A 19069-nucleotide genomic window follows, 5' to 3' on the forward strand; every position below is an offset into this window, starting at 1 on the left:
AAAGCGCCAGCAGGATTTTGTCAGCGGTTATCCCCTAAAAATATAAAGGATACTGGCACGCGATATCACGTTAGTATTCTTTTTTTGACGGCAAGGAGTCTAGAAAGCGGTGGCGGGAAACCTCATTTGTTTTACAAACGAATTCAGCTGAAAACTTTGCTTTGATCTCGAATTACAACGATCTTGAAAGGCACAGAGTATGTAGCGATGCTTGGGGAATCTTCACCGCTCGAAGAATTATTCACATTGGACATTTCACGCATACCACCGGCATATTTCGCCAAGTCCATTCAAGCACTCGGTTTTATTACGTGGGAGGCGAGCTGTTGCGTTGTGTTTATTTTCGAGAAAGATTTTCTGTCGGCACCTTTCACCCGCAGTTGAGAACCAGATTCATCATCTTCTTCAAAAACGATTGAAAGGAGAAAGGAGAAGGCGCAAGTGGGTTTTAATATCGCGAGACGCAACGACTGCGCAGGAAGTTGGGACGATGCGTAGGGGAAGACGATCGAACATTCTCAATGCCTTGATCAGGCGAGAGACGGGCCTTCGAAGAACAAACGATCAAGATTTGTTGCTATCCTACGCCGAAGATTCCTCTGTGACATCCTGCCATCGATCGAAGGTAAGATTTTTTGCTCTTGTCATTTTTACCGGTCGCTGTTATTTGCGTAGTGTTACTGTTGTTGTTTTCGTGTCGATCTTCAGGTTTTGTTGAAGATTGTGTGACGTTTTCGCACTCAAACTAATCATTTAAGACGAAATCATAATATCACTTTTTTCTGATTGTCAGAATGTTTTAAGCTACGTTTCTTCTTTACTACAACGTATTTTTTGACATTTATTTCTTGCCTTTTTGACAATTTCGTAGTTAATGACGACATAGACTTTGTAAGATCAAAATCCGAACCCGACGTAATTGCGTGGCCGCGTTTTATGTTTTCTCGTTTCCCCCGTGGAAATGACGTTTACAGGAACATATGTTTCCCAGTGATAAGCTTTCTCCTCGATAATATGTCTACCTTTTATTGTAATTTATGATTTTGGACCATTGTTATGTTATTGTTTGTCCGTCTCAATACCTGTGTTTTATCAATGCCAAGTTCCCATGTCCCTACCCAAGTTCACGGTCGGGTTGTGTTTATATTTATTCCCGTGGCTTAAAGTCGCTTATTTCAAAGCCTTTCCCACATGCTGTTTTTTGGGCATTTGTCACGGTCAAACTAAATGAGATCGGAACATTACTTTTAGTGAAAATAGGGAAAATTTAGACGTTTCAACTCGGGGACAGAGGTGAAATTTTATTCAATGATCAGTGACCTTGACAATTGCGACATTTCAGACAATACAAGAGCTTGGTCACTGTTATGTCGGGTGAATGGGATTTTAACTCTTTATTGGACAGGTAGTTAACACATTTGTCAGTTCTGAAGTGCCTGAAACCATCTGGTTGGTGTAATAGGCTAAAGTTGCCCTCAACATTACAAGTGGTTTTCCTTTTACTTGACCTTGATGAGGAAGGCACCAACCCTGTATACCACATGTCACTTCCGGAACGGTTTTTCAAATACTTTGTTTTTGTAACTGCACAAAAGATTTCAAATTAATAATCAACACTGGACTATTTTCAGACTGAGAACCATGTCAAAATCCTAAAACATTTTCAGATATTGTTTACAGTAATAATCAAAGAAGCACTTCTTTTGAAATGACTTTTGTTCTACCTTGGTCAATTTTTGTCATGCCAAAATACATGCATTTAGTTATATGATTTAAATCCATTGCTTTGACAGGAAATTACGTTTAAGAAGTTTATCCTCAGAACTGCACCACTCCAGGTACCATTGAAAAACAAGAAAAAAAAGTGTAATCCGAATTTTTTTTTGGTTGCATTCCTACATGTAAATGTAAAATTGTTAAAAAATCTTACTTTTTTATCAATCCTCTGACCTTCAGAGTTCATAAATGTGTAAATTGTAATTGCTTGTTATCAAACCGAGATCAGTTATAGGTTAAAAAATCAAACACATAAGCTTTGAGACAATTTTTAATTTTCATGAATTAATTTTCAATTATTTTTTTGTTTCCCATATTGAGTTTTTCTTCTAGATAAATTAATCCGACATTGGCAATGGCCTTGAACTTGGAGATAAGTGCTCTTTGATGTTTATTTAAATTTGGAGATATTGCTGACCATATAGGTTCAAACTCCTGCGATTATTGACAGCGTTTTTCAATATCTTTTGACTATAGACAGCTATAGTAGATGGATCGCTTATCAAATCAATTCCGCTTTCAATATTGTATTGACTAAAAGTCTAGACAACTGCTAGGTGGCTGATTTATACAACCTTAACCTTCAGAATGACTTTCATTTTAAAGGATTTTTTTTTCGTTGTTTAACATTTAGGAAAATTAAACATACAAAAAAAAATAAATGTTACATGTTCAAATAATAAAAAGGCTAATAAAATACATGTAACTATATGACTTATTGAATTTACATGTAACTAAAGGAGCTGCAAATAATTTTTTCACTTGAAAGAACATACCCGGTATGTCCTACCAAGACACCATCTTGGTCAGACAAAACAGAATTTTGGTCGGACATCACCAAAGACCAGACGACGTTCGAATAGTATCCCATGGTGCAATTCTCCGCGCACTTTACGCAATGTCGAAGTTATGGCGGATTTCACCGTAAAATAACGCCGCTTTCTCTACGGCACATTTCGTATTTTTTTCTAGTCAAAAGCAAGAAAATTGTATTATTTTGTTGTTTGTCATACTTTCATTGATTTGCAATTGTCCTATGACCGTGATTTGTTAAAAAACGTCCTTTATTTTGATTATTTTGATTAGCTCTCCTTCACAAAGTGTTCACTGACCCGCGACGAGGTCATAAATATTCACGATTATTTGGATTATAAGCAGGTTTCTACTAAATATGGGTCTCACGCTAGCATAATGAAGGCCGTATTATTGTACTTGCAAAGAAGTACCCAGAAGTACCCGCATCTAAATGACTTTTTCAGCGATCAAAGATGACTGAAATTTCGATCGAAAACCAGCGCCGCATGCTGCGAAGCGTGTGTGATGTCTGTTTCAGGCAACAATCGCTGGGCTCTTTCGTGAGCTTTGTCATCATTGCCATTTATATTTACATTCAAAATGACTAATTTCGAAAGTTATTTTATAACTGTACTTTTCAAATAAGTAAAATGCTTGCAACTGGTGAAAAATAACCGAAATAATAAGCTCAAATATGTATTCACAGATTATGTAAACAACGCCGAACGGGCCCGCCGACTGCGAAGCGGACAGACTAGAGATCAATACATAGCGATCGATAGAGATGTAAGAAGAAATATAAGAAAACCGATTCGGATCAGCACAGGACTTCTTTATTAACACTCCAGCAACAAATAGCTCATCTATAGCCGAATTTTTGCAGTCAAAGGAACGAGAGCTCTTCGACGTTCGTCCAATTGTTCGATAACACTAACATGTATTTCTCTGTATACTAGCGAAACACAGGTAAATCCCTTTAATGTGACACTGAAATTCTCCTTTGAAACGCAGTGAACGCAGAATTAGTCGTTTTCCTCGAAAGCAGAAGCTTTTGAATCAAAACTAGTCCAGAAACACGCTATGGCGAATCCTTCTGAAGTCTCGCTTCGCGAGAGCTGAACAATACTGATTAAGTCACGTACGCAGTGATAATATAAGATGAAATGAAATGCATCATGGGATACTATTCGAACGTCGTCTGACCAAAGACAAAAGGTTGAATTTTATTCATTGTTGCCATAAAAAGGATTTACGATCAAAAAAATTGTCTGGACATCATGTCCGACCACGCTTGGGATTTCGTTGGACATTAACAAAATTTGGTCTGCCAATGTCCGCTGACTGACTGTTATTATATTTACAGCCCTGAACTATTAGACTTATAACCTATTGTTAATATTTCTGCCTCAAATTTTAACAAACCAATTTTGCAAGATTTTATACAAATCCTACAGTATTTTCTGTAAACCGTAGTCACTTTCTTGTGAAAGTGGCGATTTTGGTGTTCCCAGTTGCTGCCTAATCAACGTGAACCTCTCTGTATGTACAAGTGGGAGACGTGATGAAATAGGGCTTTACTTTTTTCGACAAATTGTTGTGCTATTCCTACGTGGTAAAACAAAAAGAAATATGTTTTACTCAAAATTGTCAGAGGTTGTGGATTTTGGTCTTAACTACATGTCTACAGGGCTTTCATTACCCTTTTTAAGCAGCCCTTAATTTCATTGAAGTTATCACTTGTAGATTTTTCCTCTGTACGCAAGTGTAACACAACACCAATCGACATCTTCACCCATAACATCGAGTGAACACAGCTGTAACAGGTGTCACGGGTTACAGCCCTTGGGTCTAGGTTGCTTATTGCCTCTTACACAAACACAGCTCTCTAGCTATATATACCTTATTCTTACTAATTTTCGCGAGTACTTATTTTCACGATTTTCATGATTTCAAAATAATCGCGAAATTTAGTATGTGCGAAAAAAAAATTGCGCAAAATTTAAATAGCGAAAATTAATACCATATTATATATCAAAACAATTAAAATTTTTAAATGTTTAGAACTGCAACTATCTACTTTAAAAAATATCTTTCCATCTTGTTTTTGACTAGCACCCTTCCTCTAGTTACTGTTTCGAGTTTGTATAATAGTTCCAAACCTCTTTAGTACAGTAACTTAAGTTTCCGTTTGCAGGCTCAATACCCATTTTCTCTGATTTTTTTTTGCAATCCTATACCTGCCAACTTTCACGCCTTAGGCGTGAGACTCACGCCTGCGAGTTGAAAACTTCGATCTCACGCCAACTCACGCTTATGAACCAATTTCTCACGCCTGTTGAAAAATATGAGTTATTACAACCATAACTAGCACACTTTCCAAAAATATGTGAACTCAAACCATTAACGCAAGAAACAAAAACTCCATGTCAAATGAGTAAATGACCGTTTTCCCAAAATCTCAGACTTTTGACAAGAAAAGCATTGGGAACGAGGTCGTGTTTAGCAAAACAGGTCCACGCACTGAGATCGGGATATGTTCGGAACGTCTTTGGGATACTTCGGACATCTTCGGAAAACTTCCGTTCGAACATGGTCGTATCGTCTTCGGAATTCCCAGCACTCTCAGACCCTCTCAGGATAAAAATCTCACGCCTTTGAACCAGAAAAAGTTGGCAGGTATACAATCCCGAAAATTGATCCTCGCAAAATTTGGCTCTCTAAAATTTTGCAAAATTAAAGTACGCACAAAAATTAGTAAGAATAATGTATGCATTTTTATAATAAATTTTGACAACAAAGATGTTTTGTATGATTGAAACATTACTGGCCATTTTTACATTAATTTATTTTCTAAAGGGTATTCATGCTAACTGAATCACGGGTTTTTCCAGATAACCAGCTAACCTGAATAGCACTCCAGTTACATGTACCTGTAATGTGATGTGATGAAAATGAGACAATGAAAAAGAAATTCAAACCGGTTTTAAAAATTTTAAACCACAACATATACACCACGTACCGGTAGATGACCGAAGATGGTATTTTTCTTGACTTTCTAGAAATTACAGAACTTTGTAATTATCAAGTCACCTTATTTTTTTGTTCTTTGAGTTTCATGTACTTAGGTTTTGATCTTATAACTGCGTAACTGTACCGTGCATGTACTACTATTGTATGTACTGTGCATTAATTTGTTTATGTTGTGGTTAAAATTTATCTTTGATTCAAAAATTTTTAAACTGGTTTAATTTTTATTAAATATATAATTTTTATTATAATTTATAAGAATTATCATAATCTGAAACAAAGGGAAATATAAATCAAACTGATTTCTAATTGAAAAATTTTATTGATACCAAAGATACCACAACTTAATATATCCTGATATTTTGTGAGGCAGTTTTGACTATTTATCTAAATACATAACACTTATAATAACTAAATAGATCATTCTACTCGATCAAGATCAGATGAGGTGAAATGCTTGAGCGTAATTTACATGTTATACATTTTTTGTGGTTAGAATAAAATCTTGACTAATAAAACCTACCTTGGGAGGTTTTAATCCTTCTGCTATTTTGGGAACTTTTTCTTAACCACGGAAAGAATGTAAATCCTTTTTTTCTATTACTGTGTGCTACCCACTGTGATGCTATAACAGGCAATCAATCAGACATGTTTATTTTTAACTTATTAACAATACTGACATTTCTGTGGCCAACACAGGGTAACAGGTTAAAATTAGCATGTTCTGAGCTCTGTTGTACTTGAAATAAAGCAGTACAATAAGCGGCAGGGAGTTAATTTGTCATTGTCAAAAGATGGTTTAAGAAGTGATTTTATCAGCTTTTTGGAGTAATATTTATACTATGCAAAACCCAATAACTTTTGCAAGGAATGTAAACATGTTAAAAATTACATGCATGCATGCTTAAGACTGAATTGTTGTGAGCAAATAAATTTCTTTTGGAGTTTAACTGCCCTTGTGTAATGTGCTTGAACATCAGCAGTGTATGGATTGCAAATAACAATTCTAACTCAATTGTTAAATGTTCTATTTAGCTCAGCTGGTTGAATAAATTGTTTTTTACGACAGTTTTAGTTAAAATTAGTTAATTAAATTATGCAGCTTTTCTGGGAGTTAAGCATTATAAGCCATTCCGATCATATTAGCTTTGCTCCAGTTGTTGAAAAGTGTCCCTCGAGGCGAGGGTTGTGGGAATTTTTCAATTAAAACTATTTTTGGTTGAAGTGGAATTAGTGGTACCTAATAGAATTCTTAACATTCAACTGTTTTAAACAAGCTTTTTAAAACCATTAATTAAAAGTGGAAATAATCAGATTAAATGCTTATTTAAATGCATTGGTATTCAATGCCCCAAAGAGTAAACTCTGTTGCTTATCTGTCATGATTGTTTTATAAGTCCTAAAATGGAATAATCCAGTCATTTAGCAAAATTAATGTTAATTTGTAGTAACCTGTTTATTTATAGACCACTTGAGAAAGGAGCAGGCCCGTAACTAGCAAGAGGCAAGACGAGGCACTTGCCTCGTCTAAATATTTACCCAAAATAAATAACAATCAGTTCTGTTGGGAAAGTAATCCCCAGTTGAACAAGATTGATTTTTCTCAAGAAATACCTCATGAAATATGTCTCTGAAAAAGATTTATGGCTTCTAGATTTCAAAAGTTTTTTGTAGGGCATGCCCCCAAAACCCACTAGCAAGATCTTGCCTCTCCCATGGTAAAGATCTGGTTATGGCACTGAGGAGATCAAGTTATTGCATGCTTCTTTGTAGGAATTGGTAAAAACTGATGCACAAGTCATTTATGAAAAGTTGTTTGTTAACTGTTCCAATTAAAAAAAAAACACATTCCATGCAAAATACAAAATAATGAATAAAATTCTGTTTATTCTGACTAACACATTCATTTAATAATTATTAAATGATTCTTGTCCCTGATATTTTTTGGAATACACTGATATATTCTTGTTTCCTAGTATTGTTTCAGGCCTCCAATAGACAGCAAATTTGTTTGTTTCATAGCAAAAATTTGCTTTTTGTCCATAGTAATAAGCTTATTAGAGTTTTCAGCACCCCCTAATAAAACTGTTACTGAACTGGTTTACGCACATACATGTAGATAACTCTATTTTTGTTCACTTTTAACAGGAATGTGAGCTGCCAGGATCACCAAGGTCAACTTTCCTTGTCACTTTCAGCCCTGATAAGTAAGTTATAAACGTTTATTAAATGTTGTGATTCAGTTATCATCAAATGGAGACAGATTTATCTCTATTTTCACAACCATTTTTCAGTTTTGATGTTACATTTAGTCATCAGTTTTAAAAGCTGCCCTATTTTATAGAATGGGTATTTTTATAAGAAAATAAAAAAAATTCCCAAGTCTGATCACTTGATTTTTCTTGCCATGCATATTTAGTGTTACTTCCATTTAGTATACCTGCCAACTCTCACGCCTTGGGCGTGAGTCTCACGCGTACGAGTTGAAAACTTCTATCTCACGCCAACTCATGCTTACGAACCAATTTTTCACGCCTAGTCGAAAAATGTGAGTTATTACAACCAAAAACGACACATTTTCCAAAAAATGTAATCTCAAACCAGTGAGAGAAAATGAAACACCATGTAAAATGAGTAAATGGCGATACCTTCCTCGAAATGACAGGGTTTTGACGAAAAAAAGCATTGGGAACGAGGTCGTGTTTAGCAAAACACGTCCATGTACTGGGATTGAGAGATGTTCTGAATGTCTTCGGAAAATTTCGTACATCTTCGGAAAACTTCGGACATTGTTGTATCGTCTTTGGAAATCCTGGCACTCTCAGGATAAAAATCTCACGCCTTTGACCCAGAAAAAGTTGGCAGGTATAATTTAGTACTATGAGTAACAGACATGTCCGCTGCCGAATTATTCCCCCACTGAAGACACATCTGACTGTACAAATAGAAATCTGAAAATAAGCCCTGGTTTTTATTTGCCCACCTCCCTTTCAAGTGGACTTATATTTGGGGAGAGCTTGTAAACATGTATATTCAGGGGCTTACAGGTATTTTCAAAATGGAAATTTGTGTTTCAAGAATCTTTGGGTTTCTAGATGGACAGGTTACTGTATCTGCAAATTTTTTGGTCCATACAAGAATGTAACATGGTAAAACTCTTTTAAAGGATATTAAGGCCTGAAGTAAAAAAAATGTTTCTCATCCAGATTTCTACAACAAAGAGAGCGGGCGGCGCTTTTTTGTTATTTGTTATTTCCTCCATCGTCAAATTCTCCAGAAGCGAACTTGCAAAATGAATCCTGACCTCTCCAGTATGGACCTAGCGTGCCGACAGGGCCGTACCCTAGGATTTTTTGTCTGCAAGGGCAAAGTGCGCTAAACTCTGCTGCGGGGGCAAACTCCAATATACATGTAACTACAAGAAATAGCCCAGCAAAATCAAACACTATGTTAGAAAATTAATATAGTTTTCCTGGCAGGGGCAAATACCCCCTCTGCCCTCACGCTAAGTACGGCCCTGGCTGAGGCTTTAAAATTTTGGCCTGATTTTGTATCAAAACGCAGACAAAAGCCATGTCTTACAAAATTTTCTTTGTACTTAATTGAGGAGTAACGTCTGTTGGTTTTTGTTCATTCCAACTTTCCCAATAATAAAAAAGGGAAGCTGCCCCAAAAAAATTAAGTAGGCAGGAAAGAGAAACATTTTTTTTACTTGGCCTAATGATATGATGCTCAATACAAGACCTACAGTTGTTAAACATTACAGGCCTATGAACCAGATCTTAAATCACACAATCATTAGTTGGGTTTTAAACATTAGAGTACGCCTATCAGTGTCATAATTTTGTTGTTATTTAAATTCCAGGACCAAAATGGCGTCATCCCACGGTGACCACACAGTGCGAATAGTTGACTGTAAGACCTTAAAATGTGTTAATACGTTAAGAGGCCATCCTCGCACACCATGGTGCATCACATTCCATCCTTCTTCTGATCAGCTCCTGGCATCAGGTTGCCTCGGAGGACAAGTCCGAGTTTGGAATTTAAAGGTGAATTTTTAAGAAATAGAAAAGTTTTTTTTAAGGTATTGAATTTTTTTTTTTTTTTGTTTTTTTTTTTTTTTTTTTTTTTTTTTTTTTGGGTTTGTTTTTTTTTTTTAAAAAAAAAAATACAAAAAAGTTTCCATGTTTCTATGGAGTTTGAGAAACACAAGTGGAAATGCTGTGGGAATTTTTGAATGTTTTATTGAAAACGATGATTCCACGAGTGTGCATTGGATATAAGATGGTGGATAGCCAACGAGGTGCGTAGCGCTGAGTTGGCTTTTACGATCTCATATCCAACAAGCACGTGTGGAATAATTGTTTTATTAAAAACACCTAAAGAATTGCAATATATGAGCTCACCAGCTGTTTTCATTGACGTGTATCGGCTACCACATTTGTGTCAATGGTATATGAGCTCATGTACAGTACCATTGCTTGTTAACCAATCAAAACGCAGGAATTGCAATATACCATTGCTAGTTTTTAATAATTAACAATATTAGACTACAAGCCCAAGTTTTCTATGAGCGAAGAGTCAATGAAGTGCCCACAGACAAGTTGACTATCATTCATAGAAAATGAGGGTAAGTAGTCTAATAAAATTGCTTTTATTAGTAGACACTTGAAAGAATGGCAGTCTAAAAGCTACTGTACAATTTCATGTATTTTTTGAAGCCAAAAATCACATATTAGGATTTTCCATTTTGAGAGCAAAATGCAGCAAAAAGAGAAAAGTGGGAGAAACAATCAGATAATGCGTCCTCTAGTATTAAGACAGGCACAAGTCACATTATCTGTCTACAGTGTAGGTGAAGTATATTTTGAAGTGCGTCTCGAATGACAAACTAGACAATATACTTCATATAGACAGATAATGTGTCTTGTGCCCATCTCAAAACTAGTGCATGGATGCATTATCTGTCTGGGTGGATAATGCGTCCTCTGGTATAAAAACGGCCAATTTTGTTCATTTTTTTCTGTTTTGATTGACTGTCAATAATACATTGTATGACGTCAAACTGTTTTGTCATTCTTAGACTGGGGATAGTGAAGTATACACTCCTCCTGATAAAGCTGTCATAGCGTCGCTAGCCTTTCATCCCACGGATCATGTGCTGTTAATAGCAACAAGCAACAAGCTGTTATTTTGGAGCTGGGATCAACCGGAGCCATTTGCTTGTATTCAAACTGCTTCAGTGGAAGAAAAAGTCAGGTAAAAAACCAAACTTTAAAGGTCGGGACACACTAGGTGACAGATTGTTGCAGCGACAAATTGCTGCAAAATGTTGCCTGGTGTGACATGGTGCATTTTTGCGACAATCTTTGTCACTGCAACAGAATTTTGTCGCTGCGATCAGTGGCACGTTTTCAAACTGGTTTGAATTTCGTGCGACTGATCGCAGCGACAAAATGAGCAAAAGTAGCGATGACGCAGTGGGTGCACACTTCTGCGACAAGTCGCTGCAACAAAATATAAATTAACCAACTGATGAGAGAGTGTCATGTATTTTTGCCATATTAAATTGGAAAACTAGTCACATTCCCACTCTTCAAAATTCACTGTGTGTGCAATGAACAAGCTTGTCGCAGCAACTTGTTTTGGTGTGGGTGGGGGCCTAGTGTGTCCTGACCTTAAGTTAATTACAATGGGGAGCACAGATGGCACAGTGGTGAGAGCACTCGCCTCCCACCAAATGAATGTGACCTGGATTGGATTTCGGATTTTTGATCATGCACCAGAGTACTCATTTTTTGTTTCGACAATTTGAATTTATAATAATTATTCCTCTTTTTGTTCAGGTTGGTTGCATTTTCTCCTCTGGGTGATCATATTCTTACTGCAGTCACAAATATTGTATCGCAAACGGTGAGTTCCTCTGGTCTGCATCAAGTTAGTTTTAAGTTAGTTTTAGTTTTTTTTGACGCTTTTTTTTTCATGCTGAATTCTTATTGAAACGCCTTAAGATAAAAATTAAGCAGAATTTTACTGTACTTATACGTAATTCATGAGGAAATTCAATTTGTATCTCTAAAGGCTAATTAAGTGTTAAATGTTAATTAAATTCACCGGTATAACAATTAAGCCCGCTAGAGGGCAGTAGTGTAGCACCTGTCGTAAGCTTGATATAATTCTACTGGTCCTGTAGTGTAGCAGTTGCTATTGTTTTTGGCGCTAGGGGCATTGTTTCTATTGTTTGTTGTATTGTTTTCTCAAAGGGTAGCGAGCCGTTCATGTGAGAGCTTGCGAGATCTGCCATCCGACTCCAGTTTTTAATCTTCTAGGTTCTAAATGGTTTTAAGTGTTTTGTGCTTAACTTTACAATTGCTTTCTTTTACCACAGGCTGCTAACCCTGGAACGTTTGCTCGAAGGTAAGAAACTTGAGAATTTGTTCAAACATTTTTTAAAATGATGTATCACGTAAAGTCAAGAGCCACCGTAACCTGCAATCAGGCATTAAAAGAATGCCTGATCAGAGGTCAGAGCTAGTGCGATTACGAATATGGTGTTGATGGTGTGTGGCAATGGACTAGCTTCCCATTCAGGGGGCGGTGGGGGAGAAGTAATATTCTTAGTTGCTTCATGCTACAGAAACTGGGAATGAGCGATGGCCTGCTGGGCCCCTGTGAGGCCATACATATATACCTGTATATATGGATTGCATTGACATTTAAGAAGTTGTAAATATACTAGTTATGCAACGCTTTCGAGTGGTATACTATGGAATATCCCCCGAGTCACTTGTATTTTCTCGGTATACACACGAGCCTTTATGCAAGTGTGTATACCAAGAAAATACGAGTGACAAGTGGGATATTCCATGGTATACCACGAGAAAGTGTTGTGGAACTATTTTATACCACGCCATAGAAAATACGCTTACTAAATTTCGTCGAGAATACAATCGCAGCGCACGATGGGAAGGTTGGGTTGAATACCGTCGAATATACAACGGCTTTCCTGTATTCTAATTGGCTGTATTTTCTGTGGCATGGTATAAAGGCTGATACAAACATAAGAGGTAGCTTTGATGTAATGTATATGAAATGATTCATATATGAACTGCGGATGTATATGAAAGTGATAAATGATCGTCGCAGTGAATTTCCAATTTAAGCAATTGGAATAAAGAAGCCTGAAAAAACATTCAGGGCTGAATGTTTTTTCAGGCTTCTTTATTCCAATTGCTTAAATTGGAAATTCACTGCGACGATCATTTATCACTCTCATAAGAGGTAGCTTTACAGAAAATTCAAAAGTTGTAGTATTTCTATAGAGTATATCTATTTCTTAAAACTACCTAACAGAATTAAATGAAAGAATAAAGTTATTAAGGGTATTCAGGAAACTAAAGTAGCCAAAGGGGGCTGACCAAGAAGGGGGAAAAATAGAAGAGCTCACTTTTCTCTTTTTGTCTGCCACTTGCTTGCCTGTAACGGGCCTATAGTCAACTCTCTCTAAAACGGACACCGTCGGGACCGGCTTCAACTGTCGGTTTTAGAAATTTGTAAGTCTGAAAGAGAGTTTAGTTACAGGAAAATGACTGAAAAACGGCAGGGCGGGACCAACACCAGGTGTCCGTCTTATAGAGGTGTCTGTTAATAGAGAGTTGACTGTATTGTACTTTTTCCTCAAAATAGGCTGTAGAACACTCTAGAGCTTCGCCCTCTGCTCTCTGCCTTGCTCACGCCCCGTTCTGTTTTGTTTTTCAGTCGTTCATCTGTCGTAAATCGTCTTCTGCAATCAATTGGAAACTCACGCACAGACGCCGGGGATCAGTTTGCAGCATACGTATTACGTCCTTCTACGGCTTCAAGTAGTTCTACATCTTCATCTTCTGCGTCTACAACTTCTGCTCCCGTTCCTGAAACGACTAGTACTACATCTTTAAATTCGCCTGGCTCCACAGTGGACTTGAATTCGGAGCCAATTACAAGAGGAAATGAAGCCAGTTCAAGTCCTGTAAGGAATCAAAGTGATGTCAATCAAGCTGACGTCACTGACGGTAACCAAGACTACCGGGGTGTGTTCGCCATATTTCGTGCTCGTGATAATAACACGTGGAATTTCGATGTAACAAGCGATGGTACAGATAGTAATCTACTTGAGCAAGGATCTAACGAAAACTCTGTAACTTTTGAGTCGGATTCGAGTAATGAAGGCTCTGGGGTCAGTTTAAGTCTTAGTACAGGCGATACGGACGTGTATTCTGAAGTTGGGGATGCAGCTACAAACCCTGAAAGCATGGAACCATCCGTGCCTTTTAGTTCTCAATATTTCTCTTCAGACGCGGTCCCGCCCTCAGACGAGGCAACCGACCGCGTCGTGGGAGTGGGACGAGTCATTAATGTCGGTCCCAGCTCTTCACGGACTAGTTATCTCTCCCATGGCTCCAACCACAGTTCGAGCTTCGCAACTCTAGGCGGCAGTCAGGGAACTGGGACTGCCGTCGCTACGGCAACGGCGCGCACGTTTCGGCACGTGCACACGGCAGTGGTGGTCGCTGATGGAACTAATGGAGGGCCCCAGTTTGCTCTGAGGTCTGCAATAAATAGGGCCATCGCTGGCGCATTTGCGGGCTGCGGCGAAGGAGCCGTAGCGAGTAATATTATCAACACGACCCATCGCTTGCAGTGGTGGGACTTTTCTCAAGTAAAATTACCAGATTTAAAAGACAGTAAGTATAAGATATTTCTATAGCTGTTCATAACAGTAAAATATTGTGGGTTGCTGACCAAGACTGAAGAGTGAGGTCTAGATGTAGAATATTGACTGATTTCTTCTTTATTGTTGATGTGGATCAAGGTCTATTTTTTAACCAAAAAAATTAACGAGGTCGATATTTCTACAACTGGACTGTCTAAACAAGTCTGGTCAACAAGATTTTCGTTCTTTATTTTTTCTAACATAGAAAAAGGTTGCCTATACTGACCAGCGCACGAGAGAGGTTCGGCCGGATGGAAATGCAAACCTTCCATATAAAGAACAATTTGAACACGAAGCTGAAAGCAAATAAGGGGCTGTGAAGACTAAAATATTCTGGAGAGCAAAATCGCATACCATTTTCATTCTATAACATCGTCTGACAGTACGACTATCGTAAGGTTTTCAGTAAAACATGTTTCAAACTCCTGCGACATTATTTGTCGTACACGAAAACCGCAAGTACATGTAGCCGGTTTGATGAACATAAAACGACGCGTGTCGTAAACTTTTCGTAGGCTTGTTGCATGCAATAAAGTTATGCTATGTTTACACGGGACCGGTTCCAACTGATCCGGTCCAACGCGGAAGGCCTTGTGTTTACACGGAACCGTTCTGGACCGGCGCGAATCCACAATAGACTTTGTTTTGCAGGTCAGTTATGGATCCGTTGGACCGGTTCGAACGTTCAATGTAAACACCTGGATCGGTTCCAAATGTTTCCAGTAAGCGAAGCCGATCTGGTCCGGTCCTGGCCGGAACGGTTCCGGTTCGGTCCCGTGTAAACGTAGCCTTAATAAGATGAAATACGTAGCTCTGTGCCTATGTCGGCATGATGTTTTCTTGACCAACCTGTTGTAATACCATATAAGGTGCTAACTCAAGCCTTTTTTAAGGTGAATCTCACGTGATTGCGCCAAGCTGTAAAATTCACAACGACGCCAGCTGCGATATTTCAAGCGATGGAAAACTTCTGGCCACTTTTGTACCCAGTGCCCAGGGATTCCCGGATGATGGCACGGTGGCTGTGTATTCTCTTGAGAAAAGCGCTCTAGGACAGTGCGTGTTCTCCAAGAAATTTGGTAAGACGTTTTTTCTTTTCTTCCATTTTTAACGCGATACTCCTGTTAAGATGGCTCGGTGGCCTAATAGTTAGCGCACTGGACTTCGGATCGAGCGGTCCGGTTTAAAGTTGAATTTGTTGTTTTTTTTTTTTTTTTTTTTTTTTTTTTTTTAAAAAAAAAAAAAAAAAAAAAAAAAAAGCTCGAGCTCTGGCCGGGGTCATTGTGTTGTGTTTTTGGGCAAGACACTTTATTTTCGCAGTGCCTCTCTCCACCCAGATGTATAATTGAGTATTGGCGAACGGTTGAAGGGTAACCTGAGAAAATGGTAGGGGACAAGTGGACAAGCTTGCCGTCCAGGGGGAGTATGATCGAATATAACGAACCAAATCTTCGGAGAACATTGGCTACAGCGACCTAAATTTTCGGAGAAGATTAACTATAACGAACCAAGCTTTCGGAGAACATCGAATATAACTAATCGTTTTTTCGGAGGACATCGGCTATAACGAACGAAATCGTCGGAAAACGTCGGCTATGACGAACCAAATTTTCGGAACCGGGTGACTTCGTGAAAAGCTGGGTCGTACTGTTCTCCACGTTTCTTGTCAGTTCCAAGTGGCGGGTTAAAACCCTCGCAATCGGTTAATATATTAGGAGTAATTATTACCTGTGCATTTGATTGGCTGTTAGTAACATGCCTTGTGCATTTCAGGTCCAAATGCCATCTCAATCAGCCTGTCTCCCCGCAATAGATATATTATGGTCGGCTTAGCAGCCAGAAGACTTCATTGGCATCTCACATCACGACAGGCAAGTCATTTCATTGGTTGTTTACCATGTGATTATGTTTTAAACAGTCTAGTATCAGTCTAATAAGCGTAGAGCGATTTTCGTTCTAGTGTCGAAACCAAAAACAAAAGTAATTACTCTGGCCAATCATAAAGGACAAAGACAATCCAGTGAACCAATCACAACACGAAGCAAATACATGTAGCCGCCGCAAAGCGCGTGAAAACGTGCGCGAGCAAGACACGATTGGTTTTGGTTTTACTTCTGATTGGTTGAGAAGGTGGCGCGAGATTTTTAAACCAATCACAGAGCGTAGTGAAGGAAAACCAAAGCAATTCCGTAATACTTTTGCCTGTCAATCAAAAATGTCTCTAAACGGTCTTTCCAATTTATGACCAATTTAGTGGAACCTTGTGTAACGAGCTGAAGTAAAGGCTTTGTCGCGAGTTTCCCCAGACGTTTAATGAGTTTATTTTTAACAAATTTTTCGCAGATGGTGGCTCAAATATTTCGGCTCACGGATAAAGACAGCCAGTCTGATACAGTGAAGGTTAGTACATCCAGAACAGTATATTGTTTATTAACAAAAATTTACTCTCGTCTTTTATTTGATTATACTCACTGGCCTGAAAGTCTCGTATTTTTGTTTGCCAAATATAAGAAAATTATTGGTCACACACTAGGGTTTCATTCACAAACTTAAAAGTTAGAACCACCTTGTATAGCACAACAAACAGTACTACACCAAAGAAACGCTCAAAATGTCACTTTCATTTGAGCGGTTGCACGCCAGGGTTTCATCCACAGACTTGCACTAAAAGTTAGAACCACCTTGTACAGTATAATGAACAGATACCCATAAAGTATAGCTTTCATTTTGAATGGTCACAAACTAGGGTTTTAACCACGGACTTAAAAGTTAGAACTGCCTTGTGCAGCATAATAAACAGTACTAAATGAAAGTACTGTTTAATAGCTTTCAGTTGAATGCACTAGCAGTAGGGTTTAATCCGCACACTTAAAAGTTAGAACCACCTCGCACAGCATAATTAACAGTACCACATGAAAGTATTGCACACTAGTGTTTCATGTAAAGATACAACAGTTATTCGAGATTCGAATTTTGGAATACAGTTCTAAGAGCGGAGACAAGACTAGTGCTATTTTCGTGGAATAAAGTGGTGATTAAGTGCAAACTCGACGTATGCTCCATAGCTAAGCTTAATTTTCGTAATTCTTTTATTTATAGCCGGTAGTTACCATCATGCACGAGTGTGAGGCTGATCGAAGAAGTCACGTGAGTGTCAATGCAGCGTTCTTCCATCCCCTGGTCGGGAATGGATTGGTTTACGGCACCAACCGAGGTCATCTGCACATGCGTCAGTTTGGGTTAGTGTTTAATTTTATTGTCATTTAATTACATAAAGCTGTATTTTGCCAATCACAAATGATGCAAACTATCCAGGGAACCAATCAAAACTCGAAGCAAATACATGTAGCCGGCGCGAAACGCGGGAAAACGTGCGCGAGCGAGTCACGATTGGTTTTGGTTTTAGTTCTGATTGGTCGAGATAGTGGCGGGAGTTTTTTTAAACCAATCACTAAACGTAGCAATGCAAAAACAAATCAAACATTAATTACTTTCGACACTCAAGTGAAAATCGCTCTAATGGAATTCTGATGAATTAACTGTGTTTAATCTAAGTTACGAAAATGAAAGATAAATATTGACTCTCAATCTCTTCTTTCCTTGTTGCAGACAACGATCCACTTCCAGATATTCAAATCTTACTTCCTGAATGAAATCCCAGCTGCGCATGTTGCAAGAATTTGGAAGCAATACGCTCTAAAGGCCTGGATATTGCTAAATTCACGCCACGAATCAAGCCGAGGAACAAGTCTTGTTCATTGTGTTCGTCGTGGATTTTCTCGTAGGACCTTGCGGGTCTTCTTTGAGAAAATGCGACATTGAAAATTCAGTTCGCGTCGTTGTGCATCTAGGGGGGTGGGGGAGAGGTGGTTGTCAATGATGCAAAGTGACGGGGTAATGTGCTCGTGAGAAAAAAGAGAAAAAAAAAAAGAAAAAGAAGGTAGGAAAGAAAAAAGAAATAAAAGCAAAAACAAACAATCAAAAATAGTACTCAACTTTTTTTTAAAAAAAAAAAGAAAAAGAAACAAATAATTTTCCATACCAAAGAGCATTAATAAAAAGATGTTCTTAAACTTATACCACTTAAAAAAATATTCCTCTATTTAGCCCAAAAATGCGGGCCAAACATTTATGACACCGAAATCACCAATTACCAACACCTTCGAACAGGTCTGATTGTCACTTTAAAACTTGACTTACTTCCTTTTCCTACCCCACCCCCTGATGAGTTATCTGTGCTTACACATCGTTCGTGGACTAATGTGACGTCACCAGCGACCATTCTCGTGTCAGCGGTGCTTTTCCCTGTTGCGTTCTAGCATGCGCTTTGAAAACAATGTATATAAAGCTCATCAATAAAATATGTTATTTTTCCTTTAATCTCGTGTGTTCGTAACTGGCCGTTAACGGTTTGCTTTCAACGTGGCGTACCGTAAAAATCCGAAAATGTGCCCTGGGTCTAAATTTACTCAACGTTCCTTTCTGTGGTTATTTACAGGGGGAGGGGGGACGCTTACATTCGGATGGAAATATGCCTATTTATAATATATTTGGGTTTCAAGAAGAAAAATAATAGCACATGGTAAAACTCGCTGTGCATAACGATATTAGGCTCAAAGCGAGTCCTACAGTCGTTAGACAAACATTACAAGTTTGAGCATACTCTATAACGGCGTAAAATACAATACATTAAGCTCTACGATAGGGAGCTTATAAGCT

At 38.1% G+C, this 19069-nt stretch overlaps 1 protein-coding gene across 1 annotated transcript; it reads left to right on the forward strand.

Annotated features, from left to right (window-relative positions):
• The first annotated feature begins 87 nt into the window (after window positions 1–87).
• Window positions 88–18730, forward strand: LOC144631743 (activating molecule in BECN1-regulated autophagy protein 1-like). The gene is made up of 12 exons (XM_078490290.1): window positions 88–625; window positions 7747–7805; window positions 9464–9647; window positions 10682–10857; window positions 11445–11511; window positions 11987–12015; window positions 13357–14321; window positions 15244–15429; window positions 16124–16221; window positions 16694–16750; window positions 17450–17589; window positions 17960–18730. Exons 1-12 carry the CDS (start codon window positions 491–493, stop codon window positions 17997–17999), a joined length of 2136 nt encoding a protein of 711 aa, XP_078346416.1. The 5' UTR covers window positions 88–490; the 3' UTR covers window positions 18000–18730.
• Window positions 18731–19069: the final 339 nt, after the last annotated feature.

The sequence above is a fragment of the Oculina patagonica genome, chromosome 12, assembly GCF_052425735.1.
Source record: "Oculina patagonica isolate OP01 chromosome 12, crgOcupat, whole genome shotgun sequence".
NCBI classification, from domain to species: Eukaryota; Metazoa; Cnidaria; class Anthozoa; order Scleractinia; family Oculinidae; genus Oculina; species Oculina patagonica.